The sequence below is a fragment of the Nyctereutes procyonoides genome, unplaced genomic scaffold (assembly GCF_905146905.1).
Source record: "Nyctereutes procyonoides isolate TBG_1078 unplaced genomic scaffold, NYPRO_anot_genome, whole genome shotgun sequence".
NCBI lineage: Eukaryota > Metazoa > Chordata > Mammalia > Carnivora > Canidae > Nyctereutes > Nyctereutes procyonoides.
This window is the reverse complement of record NW_026575051.1, coordinates 3370070-3396399: the sequence shown is the minus strand read 5'-3', so window position 1 is coordinate 3396399 and position 26330 is coordinate 3370070. Positions and strand designations below refer to the sequence as shown.

Genomic DNA, 26330 nt, shown 5'->3' with positions numbered 1-26330 from the left:
CAGTTTCTGAGGAGTGCGGGTAGGCCTGGAGAGTGTGGGAGGGGAAGGCTGGTGGCCCCGAGAGCGGCCGTGGCAGAGGAAACACAGGGGTCCCATGGGCAAATTTGATTGTCTTTTAAGATAGCATTCGTCTTCTGGGAGTCTGATGTCCACTGCTTAGTGGCAGTGAGGAGATGCTATGGGGCACAGTGTGAGAGGAAGGGGGTCCGTGTAAAGGTAGAGTAGGGCCAGGGCCACCCAGTCTCCAGGCCTGGGGGGTGGCAGGGCCAGGGAGGCCGAGTGCCCCGGGGAGCAGAGATGGACACCGAGCCTGGAGACTGTGGGCGCAGCCCCCAGTAGGGGCTGAGTGACTGGCAGCACTGAGGCACAGGCTGGCTCAGGGCCCGGTGGGGTGTATGGCCAGGCCCCCGAGTGGCTGGACACCTGGGGCTGGGAGTTGGTCACGGGTCTGTGTCTGCAGAGCAGGGTAATGAGGTCTGATTGATGAGGCCATCCTGAAGTGAGTGGTGGAGGCCAGCTTGACCCAAATTCCCAGAGGATCTGAGGGGAAGTGGCCAGCAGCCCCCAAGTGACCTACTGAGTACAGGGGAAGGCCTTTGGCTTATGGGACAGGCCTACCTGGGTCTATCCTAATCCTTCCAAAGACGACCCAGATGCCACCTCAGTCTCATGCCCAGGGTGCCCCGTCCTGCCCCTGCCCACTTCCCAGGCCTTGGAAGTCTGCTCTTCTGTTTGTTTTGAGGGGGGGCCCTAAGCTATAGGGTCACTCTTTTGCTCTTATACCCTGGGGTCCTTGTTAGAAGTAGGCCACCTCAGGGCTGAGGCCAGGGGGGCCATCCATACCCCCTCCATGTGCTGGTCCTCCTCCCCTGCCCCCGCTCCTCTTATGTCTTCCTGAACCCCTCACCCATACCTCTGGTCTCTCACTGTGATGGCCCTGCCTAGCTGCTTTGAACCCCCTTGACCTTGTGTTCCCCTCTGTGCACCCCCTCGGCCCGTCCAAGCCCTTGTCCCATACTGTCCACCTTTTCTCTCACACAGCTCCTCTGCGAGGCCCCCAGTGAATCCCTCGTTGCCCCAAACCTGGCGTGTCAGCCTGGAGGCAGCATGCCCCTCTGAGGACCACCTTTACCGGCCCCTACCAGGCTGGTCCTCAGCACCCGGCTAAGAGGAGGTGCTTGGTGCCCCACTAGAGCGTGTGAAGTGCCTACCGTGTGCCCAGCTCGGAGGGAGACACACTCCCTCCTGAGGCCCCGTAGAGGGAGGAGAGGTGGCTGGCAACACCTCTTGCTCCTCTGGGTGCTGTGCGTCTGCAGCGGATGCCCCTTGGGAGACTGTGTGTGGCTCAGGCGGGTGGGGGGTGCTGAGGTGGGGGATGGTGTCTCTCAGCCCTGACCCAGTGCAGGCCAGGCCTTCTTTTCTCTGACCGGTTCTCTGAACTACACGTCCCTGCCTGTGCCGCTTTCATGTACCTAAAAGCCTGGCTGCCTTTCATCTGGCGGGGAAATGGCTGATGCTGAGGGCCGGGCAGTTGAGGCCTTGAGCAGCCAGGATCAGAAGGGCAAGGAGCAGGCAGCCGGCCCGGGGTCTGCCCGGCCCAAAGCAGGGCCTCCCTGCTGCTCAGGTGAGAGGGGCTGCAGCTGGCCAGGTGGGGTCCCAAGGCCCACGAGGCCCTGGCTGGGGCTGGTGGCCACAGGTGGGGGCAGGGTCCAGCTTTCATCTGTGGCTGCCCGGCCTGGCCTCAGGGTGGAGTGGAAGGAGCAGAGTCAGCTGGAAGGGGCTGGGCAGGGCCCTAGGCCGGGGATTTGGGGATGGCGAGCAGGGAGGCAGAAGAGCTCCGTCTGTGCCTTGTTTCTGGCTGTGATACTCAGAGGATACTTTCATCTCTTTGAGCCTCTGTTTTCTCATCTGCAAAATGGGCACAGTGGTCCTAGCCTCACCTCCTCCTCTCATGCAAATAGCTAGCGTTTGCTGAGGGCCTGTGTGTTTTGAGCACTTTGCATGTACCAGGCTAGTGCAGTCCTCTCTGTTGTTACTGTGGCTTCTTTATAGGGGAGGAAATTGAGGCCCAGAGAGGTTGCTCGTTTGCCTAAGGTCACAAAGCTGGATGACAAGGCTGGGTCACTGCACAGGTCCAGGGAGGATGGCTCCAGGGTGTGCTGGAAGCTTATGTGCTGTGCAAAGCATTAGGGAAGAGGCAGGAAGGGGAGGTGCTTTTAAACACTAAAGCTCACAGGAAGAGGGTTGGTGTTACTGTGGGGTGGCTCTGAGGTGTCCGTGTGATGGTCATGGACACCCAGCTTCTTGGCTCGGGGTGCTGCAGGCTTCGTGGAGGTCAGGGTAGAATTTCATCCCTGAGTGCTCTAAACAGACTTGAATGAAGTATCAGCTTTCAGGGGACCATGTTCTGGGGGGCTCTGCGGTGCTGGGCAGGTGGCCAAACTCCTCTGGATGGTATGGGACACGGAGCAGCCACTCTCAGAATTTTCTTGATGCTGGCCAGGCCTGGGACAGCCTGAAAATAAATTCAGGCTCTAAACACACGTGTGTGTGCCTGGACACACATGCATGTAACATACTTATACAGGCTGTTCCCTCTGCCTGAAATGCCCTCCTTCAAATACCCACATGGCTCCCTCCTTCACCTCCTTAAGGTCTTGACTCAGATGTTGCCTGGTCAGAGAGACTTCCCCCAACCCCTCTAACGTCCCCTGCTCTGCTCTTCCTTTCTCTCCTGGATCCTTCATCCCATATGACAGCTTGGGATCACCCCTCCATGGCCTGCCTCCGTGTAGATTGGGAGCTGCACGAGGTCAGAGTGTCCACCCGTCTGTCGCCAGCACTCAGAACTATGCCTGGCAGGCTGTCCATACTCAGCGACTATTGGTAGGAGGAATAAATGAATGAATGTGCCCTGCACTCATGTGTTTAGGGCACACGCTCCAGCACGTGTATGCACACGCCCTGCCCCCCGCCCCCGTCTGATGCACTTGACATTCATTTTCATTGTTGCTCAAGCCCGGAAGCAGCTTTTGTCTTTCCCCACGTGGCATGGACCTCCTTGTCACTCCAGAAACCCGAGAGAGAGAAAGAGAGAGAGAGAGAGAGAGAGAGAGAGAGAGACTGCGCGAGCACAAACGTGAGCACGTGGGGGGGGTGGAGAGAAAGGGGGATTTCTTCACTTCCTCCATCTCTCCCCTCAGTCACTCATCCTTGGGTGGGAAGTTCTGCTGGGTGCCAGCTCCAGACACACTGTGTGTCACTCTGGGGTGGCCCACCTGCCCCTTTCGGGGGATGCAGTGGGTGTTGGGAATAGTCCACTTTTCTCTGAATCTCCACAAGTGGCCTTGCCCAGCATGTCGAGGGCACCTTAGAATGCCTGCTGAGTTGGCAAGTAGTCCAGGTGGCCTCACACCAGGGGGACAGGCCTGGTGCCCCTGGAGGACCTCCACTTGGTGCTGTGGGAGGTCTGAGCAGGCTCTCTGGAACGCAGGGAGGGCTGCCTGGAGGAGGTGATACGGGCTCTGTAGGCAGAGGAAGCCAGGCAGGACTGCGAGTGGGCCAGCTGTGGTTGGTTAGGCGCCGTTGGAATATGGGTTCCAGCTGACACTTGTGCTGGCACTGGCATGGCTGTGGCTGCCCCCTCCTCTGCCATGTTGCTGTTGTCAGAGGAGAAGACTTCTCTGAGGAGAATGTTAATCAGGCGCCCCTCCTGCTCCAGCGGGGCTGTGAAGACACAGCTGAGGAGACCTCAGAGCCCCATGAGGCCAGGCTGTCCCAGGTACCCCGTCTAGGGCATCCCGGGGGGGGGGGCGGCCCTGCCCCTCCCCACCCACTGCAGGCCTGGGTGGGTCCAGGAGGGAGGCCCTTGGAGGGCTGGCCAGTTCATCAGCATTCCAGGAGGAGGTGCCTCACCCCTAGGAGCACAGCTGTAGCTGGGAGAGAGCTGTACAGGGACCAGAGGCTGAGGGGGTGTAGCAGGAGGGACTGTAGCTCGCCTCAGAGCTAACCTTTCGAGTGCTTACTGCTGGCCAGCAGTTCATGGAAATTCCCTCATGTGACCCTTACAACCATACCAGGCAGGGAGTTTAATTATTCCCATTTTGCAGCTGAGAAAACTGAGGTCTGGAGGGGTGAAGTAACTTGCTGGAGGTTTCCCAGCTGGTGGGGGGCTGAGCTGGGGTTTGAACCTGAGCCGTTGAGCTCCCAAAGCTCTACTCAAAACCAGCTTGCTAGGAAGCTTGGGAGGGCCTGGAGCTGGGGAGGAGCCTGTGGGGGGGGGGGGAGAGGAGGCAGGGATGCTGGCTTGTTTCCCTGACTCTGCTCTGGAGGCTCGCTCCTGCCTCTCAACCAGCAGGGGCTGGGTCCCTGTTCCCGGGTCTCAGGAATTGTTGGCAGCAGAGCAGGGGCCCCTCCTGGGCTCCTGAAATCTGAGGCCGGGGCACCCCTGCAGGCTGACAGACTTCCCCTGCAGGAACCCCATGCTTGGGGCTCCCCACTTTGTGGGAATGGAGGCCTGCAGTGCGGGAGGGCCTGGGTCCTGATGTCCGGACATCCATCTGTCCATCTGCCGTCCCAGCCCATGCTGAGTCCTGCACTGCAGTGGTGGGAGGTGGCTTGGAGGGAGGAGTGAGGGATGAAGAGTGAGAAGGTCCCTGTGTGAGAGGCCCCGAGACCTCCCTGGGCTTCCCACCCCTCTGCTGGGCTTCCCACCGCTCTGCTGTACGCAGTCCCTTTTTTTTTTTTTTTTTTTAAAGGAACACTTGTTTTTTTTTTTTTAATTTTTATTTATTTATGATAGTCACAGAGAGAGAGAGAGGCAGAGACACAGGCAGAGGGAGAAGCAGGCTCCATGCACCGGGAGCCTGATGTGGGATTCGATCCCGGGTCTCCAGGATCGCGCCCCGGGCCAAAGGCAGGCGCCAAACCGCTGCGCCACCCAGGGATCCCACGCAGTCCCTTTTGACTTCAGCGCTGGGTTGGGAGAAAACATCAGAAGTAGGAGACCAGCTTTTTCTAATTAGGAAGAGTGGGTTCCTGGGTGTGTGATTAGCGCTCCTTGCTGAGGGCCAGGCGCAGAGGGAAGCTGACAAACATCCATCTTCTCTCAGGGACTTGCTGGGAAGGCAGGCTGGTAGGGCAGGCCCTGGCCTCAGGATCTCCACCACCTGCTCCGGCTCCAAATTCGGGGCTCTCCTGTTCAGAGGGATGACCCTGGAGTGCCGTCTGTTTTATTTTGTCTTATTCTTAGAAACTTGTTAAGTACAGGGGCACCTGGGTGGCTTAGTTGGTTAAGCATCTGGCTTCAGTTCAGGTCATGATCCCAGGGTCCTGGGGTCGAGCCCCGCCTCGGGCTCCCTGCTGGGTGGGAGCCTGCTTCTTCCTCTCCTTCTGCCCCTCCCCTTGCTTGTGCACGTTCTCGTGCTCTTTGTAAAGATAAATAAATAGAACCTTAAAAAAATTTGTTAAATATGGATACTTCAGACACATACAAAGCAAATGGCATGGTGAGCCCCCGTGTACGTGGGACTGAGTTGTCTGCTCTTGGCTATTATTCTTTCTTCCATGTGCTCCCACTGTGGTTCTTTTGAAGCAAACCTGCGACCTCATCGTATCACCGCATCCCTCAATGTTTCTGTACAGATCTCTAAAACAGTAGGTCCCCACTTGGGGGAGGGGTTCTGCACTGGTTCTGCACCCTGGGGGACCCTTGGCAATGTCTAGAGACATTTTTGGTTGTCACAATTTGGGGAGGGGTATGCCACTGGCATCTAGTGGGTAGGGGATGGGGATGCTGCTAAACATCCTTCAGTGCCCAGAACAGCCTCCCAACAAAGAATTACACCCCCAAAATGTTAACAATGCCAAGGCTGAGACACTGCTCTGAATAATAGCCCCTTAAACACCAACCAACCCCTACAACCCTAAAAGTAACGACACTCCTAAAATTAACCATCAACTCTCCAACCAGAGGCCACTTCTAGAGGGTGCTGTGTTCATGCTCAGTGCTCTCCAAGGCAGAGAGGACTGGCTAGTTTTTGGAGGCTGTCGACACAGGTAGGAGAGGGAAGATTTTAGCGTGATTTGTTTTCCAAGCAGGTGGTATGTTTGCATGATTCTACATGCAAAATATACAAAGGGTATCAGGGGAAAGGTCTCCCATCAACCCTGCCCCCCAGCCACCTGCTTCCCTGTTGTGTCAGAGAGTGAGAATCTGTGCCGCCCCCCGCACACGACAAGCAGGGTGCCGCTCCCACACAGAGCTGTGTCTGGGTGCTCGGTTCCTGCTGCGGGTCTTGGAGAGCTATCCAGAGCAGCGCATGGAAAGCATGGAAAGCTGCCGGGTTCTTTTTCACGGCCGATTAGTACTTCTTGTGGGGCCCTGGCTTCTTTTACCGGATTATTTCCAAAGGTTTGCTATTACAAACAGCGTCACAGCGGTTTCATGGCATCCTAGAAGGACCACAAGAACTATGTGAGACGGCCTGGGGTTACATTTAGTTGGCTCCCCAGTTCTGGAAAACCAGTCCTTCCTACCCCATCCTTACCTTTCTCCTGAGTGAGTTCAATGAGGGGCTCACTGGGACCCATCTGGGGGGCTTCATGGGGGGCCGAGCCGTGTCCTTGTCCCAATGGGTGTCCTTAGTGGAAGGTGGACCCTGCTGTCCCTGGGGGTAGGGACATCATAGGTATAGGCCAGGTGGGCAGCCACTTGTCCAGGGTGCACCCCAAATCCTCTCGCCCCCTGCAACATTTCCCACCCTCGACTGAGGGTGCCACAGACTGGCTGAGAGGTGTTTGTCCTTCGGGAATGGTTGGATATCAACCACAGGAAGAGGGTCAGCTTAAGGGCTCTGCAGCTCACCTTTGTGTCGAGAGGGCCTCGGTGAGGTCTGCGGGGGCAGAAAGGTGCTCTGTGGCTGGGAGAGCTGGGGCGGGAGGCAGGGGGCTGGAGTCTGCCACTGAGGCCTGTCTGGGGCCTGTGTTGCAGGCTGCAGAGGGAGGGACCTCCCGGGGTCCCCACACACTCTGTCTTCCTGCGAGTCCATCCACGGGGTGGGCAGGGCTGTGGGAGAGCAGGGACCTGGGTTCTGTCTCCTCTGAGCTAGGCAGCACGAAGGAGCTGTGGGGACAGGGTCCGCTGGGTGGTGACAGGAGGGGCTGCCTGGGGGAAGGTCATGGGCCAAATGACCTCTAGGGGTCTATCTTGACACCCTCAGCCCCACCCCATCCTTGGGCTGTGCTGTGGTGTCCATCTGGGGACACCTGCTCCTGGGATCTTCCAGTTCTTTGTGTAAATGGAGGCACCCAGAGGCTCTTGGTGTGTGTTTACACGTGTAATACTCTATGATTCTGGTGTGTGTGCGTGTCTGTGTGTGCACATATGCATATGTGCGTGTGTGGTGAGGACCTCACAGGACCCAGTGAGGCTGGTTGGAACACTTTTCTGGAAGAGGAGGGTTTGATGCTGGTGCACCAGTTACTTCTCACCCTGATGCCAGTCTGATTCCTGTCAGGGATGCGGAGGACATGGGGAGGCCTGGGGGGGACCAGGAGGAGGTGGGAGGCATTGGGACCCTGGTCTGGAGCCAGGGGACAGCCATCCAACCAGGTGCTCACACTCTCTGGGCCTCAGTTTCCTCCTCTGTCAAGTGGGCTAGGACCCATCCAGCCTGCATCAGGGGTCTCCCCGCAACCTCCTGTGGCTCTGGGGATGGGAAGGAGGTCGGTGTGGAGTGGTGGTGTGGTGTTGGCTGGCGTGGTGGGGGTGCCAGCCGCCCTATCAGCGGCCCGTCTCGCCCCCAGATCCCCCAGATCAGCTACGCCTCCACAGCCCCCGACCTGAGTGACAACAGCCGCTACGACTTCTTCTCCCGTGTGGTCCCGTCGGACACGTACCAGGCCCAGGCCATGGTGGACATCGTCCGTGCCCTCAAGTGGAACTACGTGTCCACGCTAGCCTCGGAAGGCAGCTATGGTGAGAGTGGTGTGGAGGCCTTTATCCAGAAGTCCCGGGAGGATGGTGAGTCGTGCTTGGGCCCGGAGGGGGGGGGGGCGGGTGTCAGGGCCTGGTGGCCAAGCACTGCCCAAGAGCTGCTCTCTGGGTCCTGCCATGGGCCCTGCCTGCCCTGGGCCATTCCCCTCAGGGACCTCAGCACCCTGAGCCCTGGGGAGCAGTCCGTGACCTCCCCAGCTGGCTGGGTAACCCCCCAGGGGTAGGAGGGGATGTGAATGACTTTTGCCAGCGTGGCCAGGCAGACAGAGGGAGTGTCAATTTTCCTGGCATGGGATCCAGTGGAACGGCTGCTGTTTTCAGGCAGATGGAGAAGGGGAAGGGGTGGGGATGGAGGTGGCTTTGTCTGGGGTGGGGGTGGGGGGTCTCAGGGACCCAGGAGACAGGGGCTCCACCAGCAGGTTCTTGGAAGGATTGTGCTGTGTGGTGGGAGTGAGAGGCAGGGCCAGCAGGGCTGTGTTGGTTCCTGGTGTCTTCAGGGAAGTTGGTGCCCGTGGGGGGAATGTGAGGACCTGGGAAAGTGATGTGCTCTCCTGGAGGCCTCCCCCTACCCTTACCACAAGCCAGCTTTCCCCCATTAAACTCCCCCCATTCCCTTACTTGTCCTCAGAAGCTCCAGGAGTAACGCTTTTAGATACCAGCAAGCGGTAAGAGACTGGTATAACAAGGGTTAATACCTAGGCAAGCCTGAAGCCCCCAGCACTGCAAGGCTCAGTTCTGACAGTGCTGAGGAGGGCAGGCTGCCTGGGGCCGTGGTGGTGGTGGTGGTGGTGGTGGTGGTGGTGGTGGTGGTGTGCATCCAGCCGCTGTGGTCAGGCCCCGGGTTGGGGGCTCCACCTGGGTCTGGGTGAGCCTTGCCAAGCGGGATGGTTCATTGCACACGGGTGGGGTGTGCGGGGGAGGCAGACAGGCTCTTCCCCTCCTGGCAGCTCCTCGCAGAGGGGCCCCTGGCCTCTCCCAAGGCTCTATCTCTAAATAGCTCATTGTGGCGCCCTCGACCTTGGAGGATGGCATCTGTATATTTATACCCGAATAACCTCAGGACTCTAATTGCTTTTCCTAAGGACCACAGAGTATCCAAAGGCTGGTGTTGGTAACACCCTGCGGACATAATCCTGCTATAAATCTCAGATAAGCCCCTTTAATTGTACAGCCAGAGCAGCTCGGGTGCCTGCAACCTGGTGGAGAGGACGGAAGTGGGGCGGCGCTGACCGATGGCCGCGGCTCCAGGCCACTCCCCGCTCCGGCAGCTGGCCAGGCAGAGGGCAGCATGGGCTGGAGGGGTCCCACTCCCACCTAACTCAGGCAGGCTGCAGCTCCCTGCCCCCCGCCCCCCGTAGTGTCAGACCCTGGTGCCACAGCCCCCTCCCTCTGGCTGCCTACAGGTCCTTTGCTGCTTTGCTCGGAGGTGGGTGCCTCTCTCTGGGCTAGCCCCATCCCTTGCTCTGCCCGTTGGCTGGAATCCTTTCCCAAACAAGCCCACCACCACCCTGTTTATGGTGTAACCTCTACAGGCTTTGGGAACAAAGGTGCTAGAGGGATGGACAGAAGGTCTAGAGCTTTAGTGTTCAGTTGTGTTCAGACCCAGCCATAGGGCCCCGGGAGCCACTCCCAGCACTTACATAGCTCTCCCTACATGCCTGGCCCCTGCTGAACACCTGTTTCACACCTGTGGTCCTGGGGAATCCTCCCTACCCTGTGAGGTGGATATCCCCATTTTACAGGGGAGGAAGTGAGGCAAGTGAGGCATAGAGAGAAAGAAAACCAGCATCAGGCCATCCACGTATGAGTTGGAGAAGGGATTTGAACCCAGGCTGTCTGGCTCCAGGATGAGATGTCAGAACTGCTTTTGTATTCATCGCTCCATCTTCTGCCCCCCTTTCCCACGGATGGGGGGATGACAGTCACACACACACACACACACACACACACACACACACAGCCTGGAGGGACACTTGCTGGTGTGTTAAGAGTGGGAGAAGCATGGGATTGGGATGAGCTCTAGGTATTTGTGTTTTGGCTGAAACTTAGACTACTGTTTGAATTTTCCACAAGCATCTCATTTGGTGGCTAGAAAATATAAAGCCCACTCAAGATTTTTAAAAAGGGGCGCCTGGGTGGCTGGAACAGTTGGGCGTCTGCCTTTGTCCCAGGGTCCTGGGATCGAGCCTGCATCTGGCTACCTGCCCAGCGGGGAGCTGCTTCTCCCTCTCCTCCTTGCTAATGCTCTCTGTCACTATCTCTGTCTCTCTCTCTCTAATAAATAAATAAAATCACACACAAAAAATATCTTGTTAAAAAAAGTTTAAAAACAAAGAATTCTAGAAAAATAAGAAAACTAGCTGTGCTGCCAGCACCTGCAGCTCAGGGGCACTCCTGGCCTGGTACAGGTGTCCCTCACCGCACCCCTGCCCTCTGTGTGCTCGCTCATCACCGAGGGCCTGGCCTCCCACCCGGCCTGAACTTCCATGTCCTTAAAAGCTCCTTTTGTCCCCCTGCAGCCTCAGGGCCCTGGCTAGGCTTCCCCTCGGGTATGGGCAGCTAGGTCTCCCCACCTCACCTGCTAAAATGAAACTTGATTTGGAGGAACGTCTTTAGGTGGTGAAAAGAAAAAGGAGAGAGAAAGCTGTGCTCCAGCTGGCCAAATTGAAATCAGAATTGAGCGGCCTATAGAAAGAGGCCACTGTACCTTGTAGCCTAATCCCTGTGAAAGATTAAAGATGTCTTTGGCCGTATATTGTATTGATTCACTCTCTGAAGTATAAATCATCTGTGAGTTGCTCAGAGGAGTGCCAGGGAGCAGAGTAGAGGGGAGGGTGCACTTGCTAGGCTGAGGACACACATCAGAGCTGAGGGGAGAGCTTGGCCAGCAAGTCCTGGGTGCCTGTTGTGTGGGCTTGGGGTCTTGCAGGGGAGCGCAGTTGTGTCCATTTTATAAAAGAAGAAACTAAGGCCAGAGAGAGTAGGTCATTTCCCCAACCACGTAACCAGGATATGGAGGACCAGGAACTGAAACCCAGCTCTGTCCTCTGTGTGGGGAGCTCTTGCATTGCACCCAGCACAGATTGGGCCATTGGCTTGGGGCTTAAAGGAAGCCCTGGTCCTGCATTTCCCAGCCCCCATCAGTGCTGTGTGCTCCTACTTTGATCATTCAGTCTTGTGGCTCAGCCCCCAGACCTTCCTGTGGCCCTTGACTGAGCCCTGCCCTGTGCCAGGCAACCTCCCTGCACCATCATGAATCCTGGTGACAACCCTGTGGGGGGCTGGTCTTTTTGTTCCCATTTTACAGATGGGGGAACTGAGGCTCAGAGGGGCTTGCCCAGGCTCACACAGCGAGGTGTTGGAGCAGGCCTTGGAGTGTGACTGTCACACCCAGGCCTTTTCTTTTCTTTTCTTTTCTTTTCTTTTCTTTTTTTTTAAGATTTTATTTATTTATTCATGAGACACACAGAGAGAGAGAGACAGAGAGAGAGCGAGAGAGAGGCAGAGACACAGGCAGAGGGAGAAGCAGGCTCCATGCAGGGAGCCCGATACGGGACTTAATCCCAGGACTCTAGGATCACGCCCTGGGCCGAAGGAAAGCGCTCAACCGCTAAGCCACACAGGGATCCCCCACCCAGGCCTTTCAACACTATGCTGCCTGTCTCCCCGCAGCCCGCGTAGCAGAGGCGGCAGCATGTGGCTAGTGGGCAGCTTCTGGCAGGCAGATCTGGGCTCTGGCTTGTCCACCTATTGGCTGTGAGAACCCGGGAAAGTCACTCAGCTGCTCAGTTTTGGGTTTCTCACCTGTGAAATGAGGATAAACCTGGTTGCTACCAGAGTGGAACATGCTTCTGGCCCACAGATGTGGGAGCCCAGGAACACATATCGGAGGGTTATTATTGGGGGGTCTGGTGGCTACCAGCCTCCCCATTGCCTGGCAACTCCTGGCGAGGCCCCGGGTGAGCTGGAACGCCTGAGGGGACCATGCTGGGCACTAACTGAAGCTGTAGTTCATGTTCAGGGACAAGGCTAGGGACAAAGCCATAGGAGCCCAGGCCCGCTGGTACTTATGGGACAGCTGGTCTGGCAGCCACAGGGCAGCCAGGTGAGCTCCAGAAGCCGCGAGGGCAGGACACACGTGGTGGTGGGGGTGCACATTTGTGATTTTCTGGACATGTGACTGGTGGGCCTGTGTGCGTGCTCACGTGCGGTGTCTGGTGCTCTTCCCCGTCATCTTTGGACGCCGGGACTCCCTCCTCCTTGCCAGGGGGAGCCTGTGCTGAGGGGAAGGCAGAGAGGCAGGAGTGAAACCGATGTTGGGATTAGGCATGCAGAGCAGGCTCCGCCTGGGCTCTGGAGATAATGCGACTGAGTCACCCAGACATGAGGGGTTGGTACCCATGAGACATGGCCCTGCCCTGGGTGCTTCCCTCCACCATCCTGGGCCCTCTCAGGGGTGGGGTCTGGGGTATAAATTCTTATACCCCCACAACCTTTCTTTGCCCATGGGGCCCTATGTGAGCCTTGGTTTATTTCCTGTAGGGCTCCATTTCACGAATGAGGAAAATGGAGGCTCAGAGAAGTTAAGGTCTGCTTAAGGTCAAACAGGAGTAGCATCCTAGGGCCTCCTATGTGGGTGATGGGAGAGTGGATGGTAGTAGTAGGTAATATTGATGGAGCCCTTCTGTGGACCAGATCTCCTTTTGTGTACTTCATACATGTTAACTCATTTAGCTCTCAAGACAACCCCATTACACGGATGGCAAAACTGAGGATCAGAGAAGTTGTAAGTTCCCTGAGGACACACAGCTGGAAGAATAGCAGGAGTGGAATTTGAATCTAGCTGATGGTCCCCCCACCTCTAGTGCATGTGGCAGGAAGGACACAGGTCAGCTCCTGACAAGGGCATCTCCATGGGATTACCTGGGGAGTTTGGTTCTGGTCTTTTCTGGGGAGCAATTCCACCTCTGGGTGGGGGGTGGGGCAGTACTGGGCATTGGATTGCTTAGGTGGGAGAGGCAAGTGGTGGTGGCATACGTATGTGGCAGCTGTGAGAGGAGGGAGTGGATGGTTGCTGCCAGCGTCGCTGGTGGGAGGTAGCCCTGTCCCCCTTTGAAAAGTGAGGAGGGAGATTTGAATATGAGAAAAGAGGTGTAACGGTTGGTCCCATATTGTAGATGGACGGATGTATATGGGTGGGTCCGAGAGGAACTGGGTAGGGTATGAGACGTGAGCGAGGGGCGAATGAGAAAAATGCGGAGGAGTATGGATGGGATTGGTTGGGGAAAGGATATATAAGTTTTGGGAGGATTGGGGGTAAGGGGAGGATGAAGGGGGATATTGGGAGGAGAATAAGATAAATGGGGGGGTGGGGATATGAGAGGGGGTAAGATGATGAGAGGGGAGGGTTGTGGGGTTTATAGGGAAGAATTGTTAGAATTGGGGTGGGGGTTGTGTGAATAAGTTTGGGGGAATAAGGGGGGGGGGGGAGTGATAGAGTTGGGTGAGGGTTTAATGTGTGGGAAGAATGTGAATGTGTGAAGAGGGTGGGGTAAGTTTGGAAGGATGAAGAAGGGAAAAGGAAGGGGTATAAGGGAATTGATATGATGATGAATATAATGAATGAAGAAAGGAGAATATGTATATGGGGTGGTATATAAGATGGTAATTGATATGGGGAAAAGATTGAATGTGAAAGGATTTGATGTGTAGGTAAGTTTGATATAATAAAATATTTATTGGTGGTTTAAATATGTAAAAATAATCAAGAGGCCTTTCTGACCACAGTATTATAGCCCCTCCCCTGGCCCATTGCTCTCCATTCCGTTCCTGGCTCTGTTTTTCTTATAGCACTTGACAAATCAATTTATATTTGTTTATGGTCTATGAGGGCAGAGATTTTTTTTTTTTGCCCATTTTGCTCTCCGCTGCATCCCCAGCAAGTCCCCAGCATATAGCAGCGGCCTAGTAAATATCTGGGGAACGAGTGACTGATCCATCACAGACTCCACCCCAGCTGCTTCCTTCTTTAGCTCTTCTCCTAGGGGGCCTGAGGTTGTTCTCCCAACCTGCAGAAGGACAGACTGAGGTCGACAGAGCAGAGGCACCTGGGCTTAGGTCCGGGGGCCCTGAGACCCCAGCTCCCTTCCCACTAAGCTCCCTGGCCAGTGACCCTCTTCTGACTCCCCGAGGACAGAATCCTTTCCCGGAGGCAGAAGCAGGGATATGAGAGCTTGGGGCTGCTCTGCAGGTGCATCAGGCTGCCATGAGGGGCCCTGCTTCCTCTCATTTCTTGCTACAGTGCCTGGCTTGGGGGTGTTTTTGTTTTTTTTTTTTTCTTCCTGGATGGCAGCAAGGGGAGGACACTGAGCTTTCCAGACCTGCTTGAGTTTCCCAGCTGGCCTGGGCTTCACACCCTCCAGGTATGCAGCTCCTGTGTGAGGCGAGGAGAGGTCCCAGGGGCCCTGCTGGCTCTGGGTAGGGTGAGGGGAGCAGTGTACCACCTGACCTCACGCCCTGCCCTGCATGCAGTAGGGGCTCAGTAGAGTTTACCATGCATCTGGTAAAGTAAGGGATATACTCCAGGGCTGCAGGGGATCCGGCCCAATGACATAGCTTAGACAAGTGAAGAGGAGGGGAAGGGCATGCCAGCTGGGGGAACAGCATGAGTAAGAGGCTGGAGGTAGGAGTGAGTCAGGCAGGTGGGACCCCCCTGAGGGGCTTGGCCTGGTCCTCATGGCCATGGGACAGGGAGTAGTGTGACATGGAGCTGAACAGAGTTTTTTTCAAGTCAATCCTATTTAAAAATTTTTTTGGCAGTTGGGGTCATGTGTGCTTACCCAAGGGATGGTATTAGCACACACCGTCTCCACCTTCTGTGTCTCATTTGCTCAGGGCCCTGGGGGTCCTCTCTGCCCTTAAGGCTCAGGCCAAGGCCCTGCCTCCCTGAGGGCTTCTGTCATCTGCTTTCCTGCCTGGGAGGCAGAGATGCTCACCAGGAGGGAGGATGATGGTCCCCAGGGGTCACCACCTGGGAAGCCTCAAGCACACCCACCCCAGTGCTTACTGAACTTTCCCTGGGCCTCTTCCATTTGACTCTAGGCCTCTTGAGGCTGGGAAAGGAAGGGCTCCTTGGTTCTGTGCTCCTTGCCCTCCCTTGCACACAGCAGGAGCTTAATAGATGTTTATGGAATGAACATGTGGGCCAGCAGATGACCAGCCCTGTGTCCTTGGGCCCATCACTGTCCTTCTGGGCCCTCCTTCCCTCATCTGTAATCAGTTCATCTCCAGTGTCTAACTCTGCCCCCTACAGGCTGTGTCCTCACAGTCCATGGCCCTGGGCTCCAGGCATTTTTCTCCATAAGCAAAGGGTCTCAGAGGAGTGCTGGAAAAGAAGACATCCCTGAAGACCCAGAGGAATGGGTATCAAATGGTAGCACTTCAGAGTTTGGTCTTTTGGTTCAGGGATGATTTGGGCCAATTGTACAGGGACAGAGCCTGGAGCATGTAATCAGATGAAATGTGGTTGACATTAGCAAAAGGGCTGGGGAGCTGGAAGCAGGGAGGGGTCCTGCTGCTGGCTTTAGCTTGGTATATATGAGCTTGTAGCATCTTCTCAGGGGGAGACCTCTGGACTCTCCCCCCAGCTGCTTCCGGGAGTCACAGTACAGGGACCCAGCAGCTGGGGCCCAGTATGCCCTGCCCACTAGCCATGTATTTTCCAAGGATGCGGAAAGGAAGTGGGCCCCACCTTGCAGCCAGTACCCACCATTCTAGCTTAGTAGTCAGTCCTCATTGAACTTGAGACCCATCATGACTTCCCCTGCCTTGGTCTGCTGCCTGTCACTCTACTATAGATGGAAATTAAGTGGACCTGGCATGGGTACCCCCTGCCAACCCATGAGGCCTACCACGAGCCAGCTGAGTCTCCTGGCCAGTGCTTGGAGATTGGCAAGGTGCTGGCATCAATGTGACTGCTCGGTGATTGCCAGGTCAATCTTCGTATTGCTGTGAAGATAACCCCGAGCTTGCCTGGCCTGCCTTGGAGACTTTGCCTGTCCACTCTGATTTCTCTGCCACTCTGGCCTTTGGCAAGGTACTGACACCTCTTGATTTTGTGAGTCCCCTAGTATGGGTAGCATTGGGTCACTTTTCCTTCTTTCTCCATTCCGTCTTTGATGTGTTCACCCTGGCCTATCATAGCAGGGATGTGCTCCATTCTGGGTTTGCCTCTAAGCTTGATGGGAGTTACAGGAGGAAGAAAATATTAGACACCAAGCCCTTGTTGCTCTGAATTTGCATCCCTGCCCTCTTGGACAAGAAGCAACATTTTTTTTTCACCAGCCTCCTTTGTGGAACACGTTTGAAGATTTCTTTGGGGTTTAAAAAAACTTCCCTTTGTGGATTGCAGCTCCTTTGTGGCTTTGACCTTCTGAACCCTGTCCTCTGGATGCTGTAGTAGAGTGGAGTGGTTAAGAGCCCAGATGCTGGCTCTGCCGCCAGCCTCTGCACCGCCTTGAGCAGTCCCTTATGGTCTTTGGGCTTCAGTTTCTACTTCATGAAAGGGGGATATGGATAGTACCCCCATTAGGTTGCTGTGAGCATTTAGTGAATGAATTGGTGTAAGGCATTTAGCACAGTCTGGTCCCTAAGTGAAACACCAGGCTACCAAAGGTGCATCCATTGTCACCATGACGAATCAGAGTAGGGGCACTGGGGCCCAGTCTGGTTCTGACTCTGTCTTTGGGTGGCTGTGTAACCAGTCACTTTCCCTCTTGGAGTGTCAGCTTGATGGCCACTGTGAAAGTGATAGGTTAGGGGACCTGCGAGTTCCCCCAGCATGCATCTCTGCATGCCTCACTCGCCTCTCTTAGCTTTTCTGTCCATCCTCATCGCATGAAAATCTGGATACCATAGGCTTGGCCTTCAGCTGCCAGTGTGTCTGGTTCTTGGGTCTGGACCTGAGCCCACAGAGGAGCACTGTGCATGGCAACCTGACCCCTTCTGACCTCTTCCCTTTTGTTAAAAAGCAAGCAGTGAAGACCAGTGACCTTTCCCTGCTCGGGTTTGGGACTTGACTTACATGAACCCTCTGCACCTGGTGGCTGACTATTGGATTTCATCCTGTTTTCCCATCTGAGGTGGGGTCCCCAGTCCTGTTTCCCATCTGAGGTGGGGTCCATCTCACTCTGAGCTCCTTGGAGATGCAGCTGAAGCAAGCTCCAGACTGCTTTTTCCCTGCAGCTCTAGAAAGACCCTGTGAGCTCACCGTTTTCTTTCTTCTCTACCCTGAGACTTCCTGCTTCAGGCGTCTATGGGGCTGCTGAGTGTCCTGGGGCAGGGGGGACTCTCAGCCTCATCCTCTACCTTGTGTGACCTTAAGCTAGTCCCTTTCCCTTTCTGAGCTTCCAGTTCTTTATCAGTAAGACCAGGAAGGTGCTGGGTGCCTTCTTCAATGGGGTCACACACATGGATACACAGAGGGATGCTCATAGCCATTTTTGCCTTGTTATTCTATGTCCACCAGCCCCTTCCCAGGGTCTTTGAGCCCCAACAGGCTCTGACTCCTGCATTGGCTCCTCTGCTGGCCTGGCCTGGGGAAAACCCCCGAATCTCCTTTTGTTTTAATATACATAGTTCTTGGGGATATCTCATTAACTGTCCTCGTGGAAGCTGCTAGGCTCTGGCCCCAGTGTGAGCCCCTACACAGCCACTCTGAGACTTGTCCCCTTTTTTTTTAGTAGAGGCAAGTATGGCTCAGGTTACCCACAGGCTTGCCTGGGCCCTCATTGCTTTGGCAGTGGCAGAGCTGGGGTTGACACTTAGGTCTGTGTGACTCTGGAGCTCGAGGGAAGGAAGGTAGAGCCTTCTTTGAGGCAGTAGAGCCTGCCTTTTACCTGGCCTTCTCCAGGGAAATGCTGGTGGGTCAGCCAGAGGGAGGGACCTACAGGGACTGTCCCCAAGAAAGGCCCGAGGTTCTGCTCAGAGCCAGAGTAGGAGGAGAGGGTAGAGGGGTTCCTCTGATGGAGTGTGTGTGTGTGTGTGGGGGGCGGTGGTAGGAGGTGGGTCAGGTGTCACCATCATGATGGCTGTGTATGAGCCTATGAGAGGCCCTGTCTAACAGTCCCCAAAGATAGGGAGGGACACATCCCTTGCTAGTCACTTCTTCAATGCTAGCTCCCCTCGTGTTTGTTCCTAGGGTTCTTAGGGATTCAGAAAGATGGAGTCTAGGCCTCTAAATTACACAGAGCCAGCTCCATGGGATGTAGCTGGTGAGGAGGAGTGGGGGATTTCTCTTCCTCTTCAGTCCCTTCATCTTTTGCCTTTGGGTGGTAATTCATTCATTTGCTGGATAAATATTTATTGAGCACCTACTGTGTGCCAGGCATTCAACCAGGACACTGGGCCTATGGCAGTGGACCAAACAGACAAAGATCCTTGGCCTTGTGAGCTCCCATTTGGGGAGAGGGCCAAAGGAGCTTATAACAAACAAGTAAATGCATCAATACAATTTTAGATAGGAGCTGATGACATTCTATGGAGAAGAATAAATCAGTGTAAGTGACAGAGAGGGCCAGATAGGGGAGATTATCTCATATAAGGTGGTCAGGGAATGCCTTTCTGCAGAGATGGACATTTGAGAAGAGCCCCAAATGCAGTGAGAGAGTGAGGCTTGTGATCTCTGGGAAGAGTGCCCCAGGCAGAGGAGCCAGCAAGTGCAAAGGGCCTGAGGTGGGAAGCTTCCTGGCATTTGGGGAATAGCCAAGAGGAAGCAGCAGAGTGAGTGAGGTAGAGGGAAGTAGAGAAGAGGGACAGGTCACATGGGGCCTTGTAGGCCACTGGGAGAACTTTAGATTTTGTTCTGAATGAGATGGGAACTATTGGAGGTTTGTGAGAAGAGGAGGGATGTTAACAGACTTGAGATTAATAGAATCTTTCTGGCTTTGTGTGGGGAACAGACTGGGTGGAGGGAGGCACTGAGGCAGGAATGCAAGTGAGGAGGCCATTGCCATCATCCAAGTGAGAAGTGATTTGGCTTAGACTGGGGTGAGGCTGATGATAAGGGACAGATTTAGGGTGTATTTTGAAGCTCCAGCCCGAAGGACTTGCTCCTAAATCGCATGTGGACGGGAGGTCACGCGTGCACACCTGGGTTCAGCACCACGGATAGTGGCAATTGCCCCAAGGCGGGCCATCTGGGGGAAGCCCTGGTTGGCTCTGGTCCCAACAAACTGCCAGTTCTCTGCCAGTCTGTGGCTGCTGAGCAAAGCCTCATCTATAGAGTAGAGGTTCTATCTCCTCAATTCTGTTATCAAATTCTTTTTAGGCAAGTATATTTCTTTTTGGGCACTGCTGCAAATTCTTTTTGGGATGAGGCAGGTCTAAACGTAATTACAGTTGATCCTTGAACGGCACAGGGGTTAGGGGTACTGGCCCCTGTGCTGTCGAAAATCTGTATATAAGTTTTGACTCTCTCAAAACTTAACTACTAATTGCCTTCTGTCGACCAGAAACTTTACTGATAACATAAACAGTTGGTTAACACATATTTTGTATGTGATATTATAATAAAGCAAGCTAGAAAAGAGAAAATATCACTCAGAAAATCACAAGAAAGAGAAAAGATGTTTACAGTACTCTACTGGACCAAGAAAAATCCACGTACAAGTGGACCTGCGCAGTTCAAACCCGTGTTGCTCAAGGGCCAACTGTCTATAGCTGGGAGAAGAGGTTTGGAAACATTTGTCTCCAAAAATTTCTGCACCTGGCTAAATGGTTGTTTTGAGGAGGGGAAGCTTCCGTGAGGAGAGGGCGATGGGAGGAGAATTAAAAAAAGGTGGGCCTGTCCCAGAGGAGCAGGGGCTGTTCTGGGTAGAAGAACTGCATGACTGGTGTGGCTCTTCATGACCTCTTCCTTCTGAGAGGGAGGAGGGGCAGCATTCTGGTGAGAGCAGCAGGCCTATGTGGGTTGGGGGAGTCTAGTCCATGGCAGAGAGTGCTGCCCCCCAGGAATGCCACAGACCTGCTGTAGGTGTCTTTGGACAGGCCACTGTTCCTCTTTGGCTATCAGTTTCACCATCTGTAAAATGGGGATAATTGCAGTCCCTACTTTGCTGGTTACTGTTAAGAATGAAAAAACAGGTGAATTAGCCATCAGAAAGGGCAAGAAAGGGCTGAAGGGCCTGAGGGGGGCTGACTCTGAGGCCTGAGACTCTAGTGGTGAGCATTTGGCCTCTTCCTGCCCTTCCCATTGTGACTGTCCTCCCTTTTCTCCCTGACTTGCATGGTGCCTTATATTCATGTCCCATTTTGCTGTAGACAGAATGATCATATGGGTATTCTATGCAAATTCGCATTTTCAATGAGCCGGAAGGAAAGCTAACGACCATTTTACAGACATCTTGGGACCCAAGGGAGGCCTTGGGATGGGAGGAGGAAGCAGGACAAGGTGACAAGCAAGAGGAGAGGGGAGGGAGGGATGAGAATGAAGATGGAGAGGGACACAGCTTGGGCTGCTGAGTTGAGAATGGGGGAAAGAAGCATGGGTCCCATTTACCATCTCCCAGAGCCTGCCTTGCCTGCCTCATTTTACAGAGAGGGAAATGGGCTCAGAGAGAGGAGGCAACTTGCCAGTCACCCCAGAAGGTGGGAGAAAGAGTTAGAAAGGTGGAGGGGGTGGGAAGAGAAGCTGCCAAAAGGGAACAGGGAGGCAGCCAGGATGAGGCTCTGGCTTGTGAGATTTAGTTTCTTTATCTGTAAAATGGTCACCTAAGCTGTGGGCTGATTGGGAGGAATTAATGAGAGAACATGTGAGCACTGTATGAACATGAGGGTCTGTGGAATAATGGGGTAGTGTGTGTGTGTGTGTGTGTGTGTGTGTGTGTGTGTGTGTGTGAGAGAGAGAGAGAGAGAGAGAGAGAGAGAGAGAAAGAGAAGAGACAGAAGATGGGGTGGGAGAGGACAGGAAGAGGAAAGTAGAAAGACAGGAGCGGAGCTGAGGCCAAGACCTTCTGGACGGTAGACTGACTCTTAATTAATTAGCTCGTTCATTCCTCAGCATCTGTTGTCTACTCCATAGATGGCTGTCAGCTCCACAAGGGCAGGATTCTTGGTTGTCCTATTAGTAACTGTAGCCAAGGTGTCGAGGACAGTGCCTGGTACTGGGAGGAGGGCTGCTTAGCAAGTGGTTGCTGAATCAGTGAATGCTCTGGGCCCCACAGCGGCCATCTCCCATAATTTTCATTCACTGTGCTAAGTGCAGTGATGGAGATGTTGGAATTGTTACAGGCTCCCAAGGGAGAAGGAGCCTGGGGATACCCACGAAGGCTTCCTGGAGGAGTAGAATGGACAGGTGCTGAACTTGAGGAAGGAGGAGTCTGGGCAGGGTGATTGGGCACTAAGGCAGAGATAAGAGTCTGAGCAAAGCAGGATCTAGGCCTGGAGCCCCTGTCCAGGTGCCTGTCTCTCTGCTCCTGGATGTGGCCTAACCATGTTGGGAGGGCCTGGGGAGGGTTTCTGGGGGTGAGGTGAGCACAGCAGACTGGCCCACCCACATCTGGGCCTCAGCCCCAGACCTTTTTCTACCAGCTTCTGCTGAGTCCTGGGCAGCCTAGCGCCTCAAGAATGCCTCTCGTGGCATGCTGGGTCAGGCTGGTGTCTGCTGCTGTCCTCACTGCTGTCCTTTCATTGTCCTCTGCCCATGCCAGTTAATGAAGCACGTGCACATTCGCTGTCTGGTCCTCCCTCTGCATGGCTCAGCAGCCCCATTTTCTGGCTGAGGAAGCTGAGGCCCGGTGGAGGTGAAGGGATTGCTTGGGTGGATCTATGCCAGGGCTGGACCATGCCCTCCCCGCCCGCCCTGTTTGCTGCATGTCCCTGTTTGCTGCTGCCCCTCCTGCTGGCTTGGCCGGAAGAGGAGGGGGCAAGGGCTGGCATGGGAGAGGGTCCAGGAGGACTTCATTACCCAGTGCCTGCTTGTGGCAGTTGGGGCGGTGCTGAGCCCGCCGCCGGCGGGGAGACATGCTTGGCCTGCCCGGGTAATTACATCTCAACATTTCATTTTGCTTGTCAGTTTCCACTTCCTGGGGATGTGGGCTCCTAAATATTTTATCCCGGCCTGCAGCTGCCTGTTCCTCCCTGGCCAAACCGCAGGCCAGGCAGCCGGCCCCTCACCCTGGCTTCTGTCTGCCCATCCGAGCATATGTTCCTGCTGTGGGGGTGGAGCGAGCCAGAGGTCATCTTCACACCCCTGCCCCACACAGGGGACACCCCTCCCCACCACCCCCGCAACCAGCCCATCACTGACTCCTCCTGTCAAGGAGTCTGGTGTGGAGAGGCCAGGTGGAGGATGCTGCTGGAAATGAGGCTCAGTTCAGCCAATGTTGATGAGTCCCTCCTGTGTGCCTGGCACTCTGCTGGAAACTGGGGAGTTAGGGAGGATAAAGACATGGTCTCGCCTGAAAGGGGCTTATGGGGTGATGGGAGAAACCCGACAATATTACAAGAGCAAACACTTACTGAGTGCGCGTGTGCTTGGCTGTGTTCAGAGCACCTTATGTGTATTAACCTATTCTTCACACTGTAGTACAGGGAAATAAGGCTCAGAGAGGTAAGTAACTTGTCCAAAGTCACCCAGCCTAGAGGTGGCCGAGCTGGGAGCCCTGGCACCCTGAGGCAGGAGAATTGGCAGATGGGCCACGGCACAAGCAGGAGGATGGCGTGTGCCAGTGGAGAGGGTGTGGGGAGAGCCCACGTGGGCATGGTGAGCTCCAGCTGGGCCAGAGAGCTGGCATGTTTCCAGGGGGAAGTGGAGGAGAAAATGAGCCCCTCCAGGGTATTGGGTGGGTAGAGGAGCAGGAAGGGTATCTCTGGCAGAGGGACCAGCAGAGGCTGAGGGCGGGAAAATCAGAGTTGATCTGGAGAAAGAGGTCCTGCTGTATGAGGGTATGGAGCTAGAGGCTGAGGAAGCAGGGGTGTCACTGGAGCTCTGGGGTCTTGCTCTGTGAAGGGCTCCTTAGCAGAGAATTCTGAGCTAGCACTCAGCAGACCTGGGTCCGGCTGACCCCTGACGTGCTGTGTGAACCTTAGGCAGACTCCTTCCTCTCTGAGCCAAATCTGAGAAATGGGTGGGATTCCTTCAACCAAAGGATGCCTGAGAGTCAGGGAAAGTGGAGGTTGGGGGGCTGAGTTGGGGCAGGGGTATCCTGTGGTGGGGGGGGGTGCTGGGGGTGCGGGCAGATAGGAACAGCCTTTTGTCACTACCTGCCTCCAAACCTCTTTGCTTTCTTTTCTGTTTTTTTTCCTGCCTTTCTTGCTTCAAAGGTGTTTTGCCTAAATGGGTTTGTGTTAAGATATTAGGTCGATCACTCAGCAAATTTCCCTCTGCTCAGAGCTGAGCACCATGAATAATGCAGCTCTGAACAAGGCTGCCACTGCCCAGCAGCCTCCTGGGGAGGAGATAGCAGCACTCAGCTCCAAGGCACTGAGCCCCACAGCTGCCCTGACAAGTCTCCCCTAACCTGCCCTCTCCCCCTCCCCTAAGTATTGCCCTGGAGGCCAGATATGTCCACGGGGGATCCCGTCCATCTTCACGACAACCTCGTGTTTCTGGGGGTGGGGGTAATGTCTTTCCATCACAGATGCAGAAATGGATGTTCGGAGAGCTTGGGCAAAGTAGCTTTTACCACAAAGCAACCCAGTGGTTGAAGTGGGACATGGGCCCTTTTGTGCCCATACTCAGCCTCCTACGTCACACCAGGCCAGGGCTCTGGATCTGTGTCCCCTGCACTCCCAGAGCCAGCCTGGTTCTCCACAGGGGCAGGGCTGGGCTGGAGCGGAGGCAGAGGGACAGGATTTCAGCAGGAAGACAGGGTTTGCCTTGACGGAGAAGCCACCGAAGCTGCTTGGTAAATAGTTGTTGGAAGACAGGGGTGTCATACCCCGCCATCAGGTCACTAACCCACCCCCCTGGCACTCCCCAGCCAGGCCCGCCTCGGAGGCAGCAGTGCAGGGGAGGTATGAATGGTGCCCAGGTGTGGTCCTGCTGGTATGGAAGCTTCAAGGAGGAGTGGACACACGAGTGTGCTGGTGTACCCAGCTCTGTGGCTGAGTGACTGAGGGAGGCCGGGTGCGGCGAGTGGTCATGTGAGGCCTTGCAGTCACCACATGAGCTTGTGTGGCTGTTGGTTGTGTGAGTGGGACTGTGCGTTGGTGCCTGAGTGTGGCCATGTGCCTGTCCTCTGCACAGGCCGTCATCAGGTTCGTGCCGGTGATGGGGTGGGGCTGGGTTTGGCCTCGTGTGGGTCCATGGCCCTAAGGTGGTGTGAGGTTGGGGTATGTGACTTGTAAAGGGGTGTGTTGCCTGTGTGCACGTGTGTGTGTATGTGTGTATTGGGGTGCGGCTGGGAGTGATGCTAGGTGCTGAGATTATTCAGGAAGGGAAACGTGTATGTTTTGCCAGCATTTGTTTCCGGGACCAGGTCCTGGTTTATCATGGTGTCCCTGGTCCCCCAGAGCACACCTCAGCAGCCCTGGGTCCTGATTTGGCCTGGGGAATGAGTTCTCTGTCTTCCCAGCTCCCGCCCTCCTGTGTGAGCAGCTCCTACCCCCACTGTCTTCACCTGTCCCCAAAGGCATTGGCCCCAGGAGGCAGACCCAGGTCTTTACAGGCACCACTGCCTTTGACCCTCACTGCAACTCCACCAGGTGCAGTTTCTTTAAGTCCTTTCCCATTTTAAAAAAGAGTTTACTTATTTATTCATGAGAGACACAGAGACAGGCGCAGAGATAGAGGCAGAGAGAGAAGCAGGCTCCATGCAGGGAGCCCGATGTGGGACAAGATCCCAGGACTCCAGGATCATGCCCTGGGCCAAAGGCAGATGCTCAACCAATGAGCCACCCAGGTGTCCCAGTCCTTTCCCATTTTGTAGTTGGAAGGTCTTTTGCTCAGAGAGGCTAGGTGACTTGTTCAAAGCCACACAGCCAGTAAGCTGTGCAGCTAGCATGCTCTTTCTTGAGTTGGAGGGGCGGGGGGTGGGTAGCCGAATGCAGGTGCAGTATTCATGCTTGGCACAGACCTTTGGGGGCATGTGTTAGGGAGGCACCTGGACAGGAAGCTGGGGGACTGTCTTCTCTTCATTGTCCCTTGGTACCTGAGTCTTCTTGGCTCCAGCCAAATCTCTCACAGTTGGCCCACTTCTTCCCTAGGGGTAGAGTCACCCTGGTCATGCAGGGAGGGTGAATATTCTACTTCATGCTTTTCTACTGGACCTGCTATCTTCAGACTCTGAGGACCTGCCAGTTTGTATGGTTCTCTTACACTTTTCTTCACTTCTTGTTTTTTTTTTTTTAAGTAAATTCTATCCCCAACGTGGGACTTGAACTCACAACTTCAAGATCAAGAACTGCATGTTCCACTGACTGAGCCAGCCAGGTGCCCCCTCACTTGTTCTTGTTTTTCCTAAGTGCTCACAGCAAGGAATTTGCATCTAGTTGGAGAAGTAAAATCTCCAAGCAAGGCAAGACTGAGGAAGATGTCCAGGTGTGTGTGATGCCCAGCCCATGCATGTGCGCAGAGCTCACAAGTGCATCCTGCAAGGGCAGATGCTGTGAATGGATTATCTCTGGAGCCCAGAGTCTGGCATGGACGAGGTGCGAGGCACAAAGTGGGTGCCCAGTGCCTGGCATACAAATGTCTGGGCACTCAGCATGACTGGGTGGCAACTCAAAGGGGAGGTCACAGGTGCAGGGGTCAGGGAGCTCCCAGAGGAGGCAGAAGGATTTGAGCAGGTGTGGGTCCCCACTCTGGATTCCTGCAGAGACTCTGCCCCTACTCCCTGCTAGCTGCCCCTGCCCCTCTGTCCCTCCCGTCCCCCTCAGTTAGCTATGCAGTGGCTCATTCATGCAGCAAGCATGAATCAGTGCCTATCTCTCGAGCAGGTACAGCACGAGGCCTGGGCCCCTTGAGGCTCTGAGCAGAGCTACAGACACGAAGGATATATCCAAGGTGCAGGGAGGGAAGGCTGCAGAGGGTCCCTGCAGCACCAGGTGGGGGCCTGGCAGAGGGAGCAACCTCTGCGAAGGCCTGTGGAGGCAGCAGATGTGGTTGGATAGCAGATCCTTGTAGGGGCCCGGGTAAGGCTGGATGTTAGAGACCTGAGGAGGAGGGGTGGACCTCGAATCCCTGTCCCTGTCTCCATCTCTGTCTCACATTCACGTGCATGCACGCACAGAGTCACTGGGGGTTGTAGGCAGGGAGCTATGTCAGGTGGAGAGTAGTGGGGAGTAGGTCTGGGAGCAGGAGCAGAAAGGGACAGTGGCCGTGAACCAGTCCTGA

The 26330-nt window shown here is 55.1% G+C and overlaps 1 protein-coding gene across 3 annotated transcripts in view; it reads left to right on the top strand.

The window, feature by feature from the left end:
* The window catches only part of GRM4 (glutamate metabotropic receptor 4), a 171905-nt gene that overhangs the window by 103882 nt on the left and 41693 nt on the right, over nucleotides 1-26330 (top strand). For all 3 annotated transcript variants that reach the window (XM_055329527.1, XM_055329525.1, XM_055329526.1), the window contains one exon: nucleotides 7807-8023. In XM_055329527.1, coding sequence (XP_055185502.1) covers nucleotides 7807-8023 — 217 coding nt within the window. The remainder of the gene's footprint in view (nucleotides 1-7806; nucleotides 8024-26330) is intronic.